Source organism: Eriocheir sinensis, unplaced genomic scaffold (assembly GCF_024679095.1).
Source record: "Eriocheir sinensis breed Jianghai 21 unplaced genomic scaffold, ASM2467909v1 Scaffold584, whole genome shotgun sequence".
In the NCBI taxonomy this organism is placed as follows: domain Eukaryota; kingdom Metazoa; phylum Arthropoda; class Malacostraca; order Decapoda; family Varunidae; genus Eriocheir; species Eriocheir sinensis.
In genome coordinates, this window is record NW_026111925.1 from 140,562 (window position 1) to 149,990 (window position 9,429).

At 42.1% G+C, this 9,429-nt stretch overlaps 1 protein-coding gene across 2 annotated transcripts in view; it reads right to left on the reverse strand.

Moving 5' to 3' along the window:
• LOC126993213 (sec1 family domain-containing protein 1-like) overlaps positions 1 to 7,485 on the reverse strand; it is a 29,359-nt gene extending 21,874 nt beyond the window's left edge. Inside the window, exons 1-2 of one of the 2 annotated variants that reach the window (XR_007747503.1) lie at positions 7,127 to 7,485; positions 954 to 1,116 (exon numbers count right to left, since the gene is read on the reverse strand). Coding sequence is in view for 1 of the 2 variants with exons in the window: in XM_050852085.1 (XP_050708042.1) it covers positions 954 to 1,116; positions 7,127 to 7,154 (191 nt within the window). In the remaining variant the exon portion in view is untranslated. The remainder of the gene's footprint in view (positions 1 to 953; positions 1,117 to 7,126) is intronic. The other variant, XM_050852085.1, reaches the window with a different exon arrangement.
• Positions 7,486 to 9,429: the final 1,944 nt, after the last annotated feature.

Sequence of the window (9,429 nt, forward strand, 5' to 3'; positions counted from 1 at the left end):
CCTAATTCATCTTCTATGACTTGCCTCTGTAAATGTTATCTTAAATGCTAAAAAAAAAATCAGAAAAAAAAGGTTGCAGCTGTGTAAACCATTTGACAATCTGATCATGAAGCATTTACTCAAAATTCCCCTCACTTTTTGTGTGCCGCCCTCCCCCCCACCCCTTATGACGTGAGCCAGTCACTGCAATATACTTTGCTGGGCTTCATGGACTCAGTTCATTCACACAACCACACTGGGCAGATATCAGAAGGCAAACTTTCTAAAAAATTTCAGCATATACTCAAGAGCCCTTGACCAGTTGCTGGTTACACAGGAAGATGGAAGAAAGCTTCAGAGCACACACACAAGAAAATGAAGGCAAAGAAAAAACACAACTATGATATGCCCTGAGCCCCAGGGCCTAAAGACTTCTAAATGTGAGCAGACATTGTTCTGCACTACCATACTGAAGTACAGGAACTTTTTCTAGATTTTGAGGTCCTTGCCATATGCATGAAGAGATTTTACTGCTTCATCCAGTAAGTCTCCAAACACCTGCACCTCAGTCTTGGCTTGGGAGACCTGAAGTCCCTTGCACTTTTTTCTTATCTATTTGGCTGAAGGTCTGAACAAGGTCCTTTGGTCATATTGAAATCAAGCATGTTTTTTTATTTTTAATTTTTTTATTGTATACTGCAAAGGACATGAGTCAAAGAGAAACAAAGCCATTAGTATAAGAGCAGGAGGCTCTTGAAATCTCGGAGGTCGCAAGGGGTGAAAAGGAGAGGGTTAGGGTATGATTTTGAGGGATTAAAATAATGTATAAGGGGAGCTTAATTCATGGTATATTCTCTACACAAACATTATCTTAGGAATTTAGTCCTAGACCAGCTGCCAACCAGTTTACATGTGTATTAGCCCAAGTATTAGCAATATCATCAGTAAATAGAAGAGTGCCAATTATATCTTACATGTGCAGCGTCACACCCATTTCTCGCAGCTCCTTGACAGAGAGGAGTGGAGAGATAATGTCTTGGCCATGCTTGTCATATATGAGCACTGAGAAGGTTGTCTCACTGGCAGCAGAGGTTCCTCCTGACCCGGAGTTCAGGTTTATCATGCGCCGCAGAGAGGCTGGAAAGACACAAATATTTAGAACAATACCAAATCCCTAAAGTAAACTTCTGCATTTGTGCATCATTCAGGGCACTTGACACAATGGACTTGTTAGCTGTAAATACTGCCAGCTAACTTGTCCCCTGTGCCCTGCCTCCTCCATCACCCTCTGTACAGGGTAGTCTGGACTTCAACTCCACTTGCCCTCTTTGTTCCCAATCCTCAGCAGGCTTATGGACCTGATGCAGTTTCTCCTGTTCTCATTTTTTTTTTTTTTTTTTTTTTACGTCGCAGCCTATAGCGCCGGTAGGCTTTTTCCCGGTGGGTCCTGATGGTCGGCCCAAGGCTTCTTCCCGGTGGGTCCTGATGGTCGACCCAGCCCGTTCTGCTTCAGCACTGACACCCTGACCCTGCCTCATCAAACTTTCACCTCTGCCTTTCAACATTTATCTTTCCTTCCTGCTGAAAATTAACTTACATGCAACTTTAGAGCCTTTTACTTTACCCAGTGGCAAATTTATATTCCTCACCCTGAGACTAGAGGCGTCATCTGGTGATATCTGGCTTTCTTGACCCCCGCCCCATTCTTGAGTCTGTTTTTTACCTCCCACCCGTGATTCGCCAGAGCACTCTTTCTTGCTCATATGATTGGATGAACCAACACTATTTCTCATTTTGTCACTCATCAAGGAAGCAATGCCCCTTGTGGGTAAGAAAGTTAACACTCTTATTGGATATTATCTGCAGTGAACCACAGGTATGGCTGCCGTGAGATGCACTGGGCTACTCAACTGCCTGCCCACTGATGCCTGGATCTGAACACAGATGTAATGGTAACTTCCACACTTGATTTAATCTCTAGCTCCATTCCTCTCCATGGTTTTCTGAGGGATTTGCAGGTTAGTAGAAGATACATATAACAGAAGAGCAGTTGGTTAAATAGGAAACGAGATATCAGAGCACTAATAAAACTAATCTTTACCTTAATAAAAAAAATAAAAAAATGGTATTACTCCTGCCTCACACCACTATTTTTTCTTATAAATCTCAGCATACTCTTCAACATTTCTTAGTACCCTTTCAGCCGCAAACTGCTCGTTTCTGCAAAAATATTTTTTTCAATCACTAAAATGTATTTGGGTTAAAGGGTATGAAGCCCCATAGGTTAGGTTAGGTTATATTATAGCTTTGTTGGGTTTATTTAACCATGTAGCAGCGACGGGCCAAATTTGTGCCATGATATAAACCCCCCAAAATAAATGATGCATAAACTGATCACAAATGCTTTGATATATATTATGAAGCGGTTTGTGAGAGTGATGATTTTTTCTCATTTTTCTCGTTTAGAAGGACCATTAAGAAACATGATCCCCGCTGCTACCAGGTTAATTTTGATTCCTACTTGTAACCTGTTCTGGCCCACCCAATCTTTTTCACTATAAATCTTTGTCTTATTGTGAGAATGGCTGGGCTAACCAGGTGAGTAAACCAGAGGAGTCTCATGTCGACTGTGGTGGTGGTGTGGCTGGCGAGAACTGGCAACTCAGAGCACAACATGGCATGGTGAAGCATCAGACAGTGGTAAGATTAAGTGTAGGAAATAATCATCATCACAAAAAAAGTACCTTGGAGTGTAAATGTTTATAAAGAATGATAAAATGTTATGATCTATCATTATAAAATAGTGACAACCACTGGAGTGAGACTGAAGCTGTACCAAAATAATTATGTACTCATGAAAAAGCACCAAACTATACCCAAAAATGACGTCTTTGTCTCTGAAGGACCACTCACGTTGGCTTAATAATCCCTAAACTATAATTCTGGCCAAGATTGGTTTTATTATCATTTAAACTTCCCAGAAAACCATACAAAAGTGCAGAGATCTAAAACAAGTATAAACATAGCTACGGGTGGGCTATCATACACAGCCTTGGGTGGCAGTGTACCCTGTAATGTCCAACACAGCCAAAACCTGCGGCTCACCACATAAAAAAACTTTATTAGGCCCCTTAGGGATATTAACATAATGTTTTATTTCATTTCTCCAAATGCAGTGCAGTAACTAATAGCTGGTGGAAAACTATAAAAAAAATTGCAGTATATTAGATGATAGTTGGCACCACTATAAACACTTGCCTGCACCAAGATCGGCTCAAGCTAACCACCAGGTGCCCAAAGAAAGCCTACCGGTGCTATAGGCTTGGATGTAAAAAAAAAATAATAATAATGTATGAAGTTTATTAGCACAGTCTAGCACATTGCACTTTAACAGCAGGTGTGTGTGTGTGTGTATTTACCTAGTTGTATTTACCTAGTTGTAATTTTACAGGGCCTGGGCTTACGCTCGTGTGGTCCCGTCTCCGTATCTATAATTATCCAACTTTTCCTTGAAGCTCTGCACACTCTTCGCCAATACTATTTCTTCACTTAGTCTGTTCCAAACCTCTATGTTTCTTTGTGGGAAGCTATATTTCTTTGTCTCTTGAGCATCTTCCCTTCCTCAACTTTTTACTATGTCCTCTAGTATTCCTGCTGGGAGGTTCTTCTCTTAGTAGCAATTTCTCGTTATCTACTTCTTCCATTTTACTCAATAGCCTATATATTTGTATTAGGTCTCCTCTTTCTCTTCTTTGTTCTAGTGTTGGTAAGTCCACTTCCTTTAGTCTCTCTTCATATGACAGTCCCTCCAGTTCTAGAACTATTTTTGTTGCCATCCTCTGTATTCTTTCTAGTTTTTTTATGTGTTTCTTCATATGTGGAGACCACACTGTTTCTGCGTACTCTAGTTTAGGTCTTATAGCAGTAATTAATTTTTTCATCATTTCTTTGTCCATGTAGTGGAATGCTATACCTATATTTCTCACCATGTTATATGTATCACCAAAGATCCGATTTATGTGACTTTCTGGTTGCATATAATCTTGCATTATTACTCCCAGGTCTCTCTCTTCATTTACTTTCTTTAATATTTCACCATCTCCCATTTTATATGTCCATTTTGGTCTTTCTACACTTTTTCCCATTTCCATAACATGACATTTCTTCACATTGAATTTCATCTCCCATTTCTGACTCCATTTCCAAATCTAGTTTAGGTCTTCTTGCAGCTCCTTGCAGTCTTCACTGTTTTTTATATGTCTTTGCAGTTTAGCATCATCTGCAAACAGGCTCATGTAGCTGTTTATTCCCTCTGGCATATCATTAATATAGACTAGGAAGAGTACTGGTGCTAAAACTGACCCCGGGGGCACTCCACTTTCCACCGTTCTCCATTCCAATCTAGTGTCCTTAACCACGGTTCTCATCTCTCTTCCTCTAAAGTAGCTTTCCATCCATGTGTGTGTGTGTGTGTGTGTGGGTGTGTGTGTGTGTGTGTGTGTGTTGGTGGTGGTGGTGGGGGGTGGGGGGTGGGGTGGGGGGGGGGAAATCAGGTTAGGTTAGGTTAGCTTGGATTAGGATAGATATATTTGGGGTGGGTTTGTTAAATTTGATTGTTTTTGATAAATATGACCTACTTCGAGCTGCACCATTGCTGTCAATGGCAGTGGGGAGGGAACGAACCTCCAAACGGGCCCCTGTGTCTCCACATTTCATCGCCTTGAGTTTTTCAGCCTCCCACAAAGGGTGGCGTGCAGGGCCCCAGGCCTCAGCTGTCCAGGTCGGTGGGTAGCATGGCCTCATCAGACACAGGAAACAGGGGTGTTTTGGCAGCATAACCCTTAACTCTTGGACAGTGAGCTTGGCAGCCACACTGTATTTGGCTCAGAGTGTCACAAGGTTAATACCTACACACACACACACACACACACACACACACATTTCATTTCATTCATTTCATTTCTAGGGGACCCACAGAGGGCCACTCTCAGATGGCATGATATGCAGGGATTGTGCAGGAGATTCAAGGAGCCAAGACAGGATTAGGATACGGGTTAGGATGAGGAAAGGTATTGGGATATGGTAAATGGCCAGGATTAGGGAGATAATGATCGATGATCCTATTCCTAAATGTGTCAAGAGTGGGACTATTAACTACATGAGATGGGAGATGATTGCACTCTTGGATGCTGCGGGGAAAGAATGAATATTTGAATATACTAGTGTTAGTCTGGTAAGTGTGGTATTTAAGGTTGTGGCTGCCTCTAGTGGATCGTGTAGTTGTCGGGTGATGATAAGTGTCTTTGTTTATGTCTACTAAATTGTTTGTGATTTTATATAGCATTTGTTGTCTGTGTATTTGTCTTCGTGTTGTTAATGGGTCTAGTTTTATGTTTTGTTTAAGCAAAGTGACTGATGTGGTGTGTCTGTAATCACGTCTGGCCCATCTTTCAGCTTTATTTTGTATGGCCTCTAATTTATTTATGTTATTGTTAGTGTGTGGGTCCCAGATGGTGTCACAATATTCTATGTGTGGCCGAACGAGTGTTTTATATGCAAGAATTTTGATGCTTGTGTTACACCTGCTAAGGTTACTACGCAGGAACCCCAGGGCTCTGTGAGCTTTGGCCCTGATACTGCTCACGTGTGTGTTCCATCGCATGTCTGCTGAGATGGGTACGCCCTGGTATTTGTGTGAAGAGACAGTGTTCAGGTTTGTGTCATGGAGTTTGTAAATGAAGGGAATAGGTTTGTTAGTACGGGTGAAACAGATGTGATGGCATTTGTCTGGTCTAAACGTCATTTGCCACTTGACTTCCCAGTCTTCAAGTGCAGCTAAATCGTCCTGCAGTCAAAGACAGTCATTCCTATCTAAAATGGGTCAATAAACTAAGCTGTCATCTGCAAAAAGTCTAGAAGTAGAGGGAAGTGATAGTGGGAGATCATTAATGTAAGAAAGGAAAAGAAGGGGGCCAAGACAGTGCCTTGAGGTACCCCAGAAGTTACAGGAATAGATGAGGATTGACTACCATCAAGAACAACCCTTTACTTGTGGGTAGTCAAAAACGTAGTAATCCAGTTAGAAAGTTGTCCTCGTATGCCACACACACTCTGATAGTTCAGTCTGTTAAAGCACTGTGCTGCCAGGCTTCACGGCGTGGCAGGCAGCAGTTCAAGCCCTGCTCAGGCCGGGTTTTTTTCCACTGACTAGGAGTAGTTACTGTCCCCTCTTGAGCAAGAGGGATGGCATGTGTGGTGTGTGAGGTCCTGGTAGTACCCAGAGATCAACTAATGAGCCTTGCTGTAATCGGAAGGGTACTTGCTGGCGATTGTGAGTACAACTTGTGATCAAGCTGTGGTGAAATACACACACACACACACACACAGACACACACACACACACACACACACACAATCAGCTAGAGCGCCGCGCTGCAAGGCTTCATGGCCAAACAGGCGGCGGTTCGAGCCCCACTCAGGTCAGATTCTTTCCAATGAGTAAGAGTGGTTAATGTCCCCCCTTGAGCAAGGGGGATGGGGTGTGTGAGGTCCTGGCAGTACCCAGAGATCGATGATAATGAGCATGCATTTGCTCATGTCGGGAGGGTACCTGCTGGCAAAAGCATGTCTGACTCGTGATCAGGCCATGGTGAAAAAAAAATTTACACACACACACACACACACACACACACACGAGACAAAGACAGCTAAGAGGTCACAGTATGAAATTGATGAGGGCAAGGTGCTTAAATAATGTCAAGAAATCCTGCTTTCTGTAGAGTGATAAATGCATGGAATGGATGAAGGGAAGATGTCGTGATGGCAAAGAGTGTCAAAGTAAGACTGGACAATTCCACATGAGTGTAGCTCAGGCCCTGACACTACAACAGGTAAATATACAGTATGAAGCACAGGCTGGACAGATGGCTCAGTGAACTCCCGGATGAACCGCCAATAACAGGACACCCAAGCTCTCACCACAACACCCTCCCTCAAGTCATCAGAAGGGTAGAAACTTTTGAGGGTCCTGGAGCCAGTGGAGGCCCACCTCAGCTATGCTAATATTAAGCAGAATAAACCAAAGTAAACAAAGTTACACACACACACACACACACACACACACACACACACACACACACCATATTACCTGTCTGTTTCCCCCTGAGCGACGCCATCACTGGTGCGGTGTGGGCCTCTGACGTCTTGTATCGCTCCCTGGGTCTCCACGCCTGGGCCTTCCCTCCTGTGCGGCCTGTAATTGCTTCCCTCCCTCCGTGCTGCCCCGAGTGTTGTGGTGTTGACGTGGAGGCGCCGCCCGTCTCGCGCCACGTACGGTTGTGTTCGCTAGCTTGTTGGGTTGGTTTGTTGGTTTGCTTTATATCTGTTTCATATGTCTATTACAAGTGTGTTCGTGTCTCCAGGGTCAGCTTTCATAACTTTATCGTGTGTGGGTGGGTGGGTGCAGAAGTTCCATCACCGAGGCATGACAGATTGTTGACGGGGCGGACACGATAGTTTAGCCGCTCCATGGTCCGAACACGGCAGGCACGCACGCGGAGGCTCAGTGCTCGGAGGAGCGGCGGCGAGGTTTGAAGTGCCGTTCACACCAGACCTTATGCCTTATGCCACAAACAAGGTGGACCAACTGAAACTACATTGAATGGCCACTACGACTTCGCACTTTATCCCTAGCAAACATTATGGTGGTGGAAGTGGAGGACAATAATTAAGATTTGTTTTCAATTAATCAATTGTGATGTAGTAATGAACCATTGAAGGTGAGAGTTTATTCCATTCTCGCGCCACAACACCAGTGAAAACAATTTGTTGCAGTATAAATAACAGTGGAACCTTCAGGTTCTCAAATATTTAATTCATTCCTAAAAGCTGTTCAGAAACCAATTTGTTTAAAAAATCCCATGATATATATATATATATATATATATATATATATATATATATATATATATATATATATATATATATATATATATATATATATATCTATATATATTACCCTCTCGAGTTTCGCGCTCGCTTCGTTCCAAAGGTATAGTGCTAAACTCGACGATCGCGAAACTCGAGGTATTAAAAACAGTGAAAAAGCGCTTATCTGTTCCGACCCGTGGATTTTTTTTTTTTTTTTTTTTTTTTTTTTTTTTTAAATGTGGGCTATGGCGCCGGTATTCTATCCCAAAGCAGGTATAGAGAAGGTATCGTCATACAGGCAGGAGGAAATCACTCGTTGGCAACTCCTATAGCCTTCACGCTCGGCCCCGCCCCATCCTCGTTGTCTGCCCAAACCGACGACTTCACACACCTCACTCCCACCCTGTTTCCTGACCCCAACATTCATTTTTACGAAAACCTGAGACCACCATCATCTTCCTGAGAAAATTCTGCATCACACTAGCATAAAATTGTAACAATAATGTAAAATTACACATACGAAAATCAGAGTTAGATGAAGTAGGGATTAAATATTTTCTTGCACTTATTTCCCTTCAACTCCTAAGTAATCAGCTGGTTTTTGTCTCATCACTTTTTTAAGCACAAATCCTAAAGCTGCATGCTTTTCTGCTTCTGATGGTGTAGGGTATGTTCCGAGGTAAAAATATGCATATCTATCTATCTATCTATCTATCTATCTATCTATATATATATATATATATATATATATATATATATATATATATATATATATATATATATATATATTTTACCTCAGAACATGCCTACACCATCAGAAGCAGAAATTTAAAGCATGCAGATTTAGGATCTGTGCTTAAAAAAGTGATGCAACGAAAACCAGCTGAGTACTAAGGAGTTGAAGGGAAATAAGTGCAAGAAACTGTATACTCCATAATTCACTTAACTCTCATTTTCGTATGTGTAATTTATTATTAATTTTCTAGAAGATAATGGTCTCAGTTTCAAAAAGTGTGGTCAAGGTGAGTGAGGTGATGTCGTCCGTTTGGGCAGACAACGAGGATGTAACATAAACTCGAGGAAGGGGCGCGGAGCTTATCGAAACGCCAGCCAATCATCGTCCAGATCGAATGAGATGCCGTGAACATTTCTATTTATATTCTTTTATTCACCGACAATTGCTTCATACGGTATATAACAAAAAATCCACATCTTATTTTATTTTATTGTAGTAGTTTATAACATAAAAAACTTCCGAGAGGTCCTAATAAAAGAGCTTATTTCAAAATTTGGTTCTTTACGTTCTATGAGAGTGACGATACCTCTCTATACTTGCCTTGTTCTATCCATCTGGGCCTGATGGTTGGCCTCGAGCCCGCCATGGCGCAGGCAACTGTTTATAGTGGCGCCATTTTAATTGGCTCATGCTGCCCGCCCCGGAGCTCAATTTTTTTCCTCCTTTACTCCCTTGTTATCTCAAAAATGTACCTTGGAAAAAGGAAGAAAACAGGAAGAGAGAAC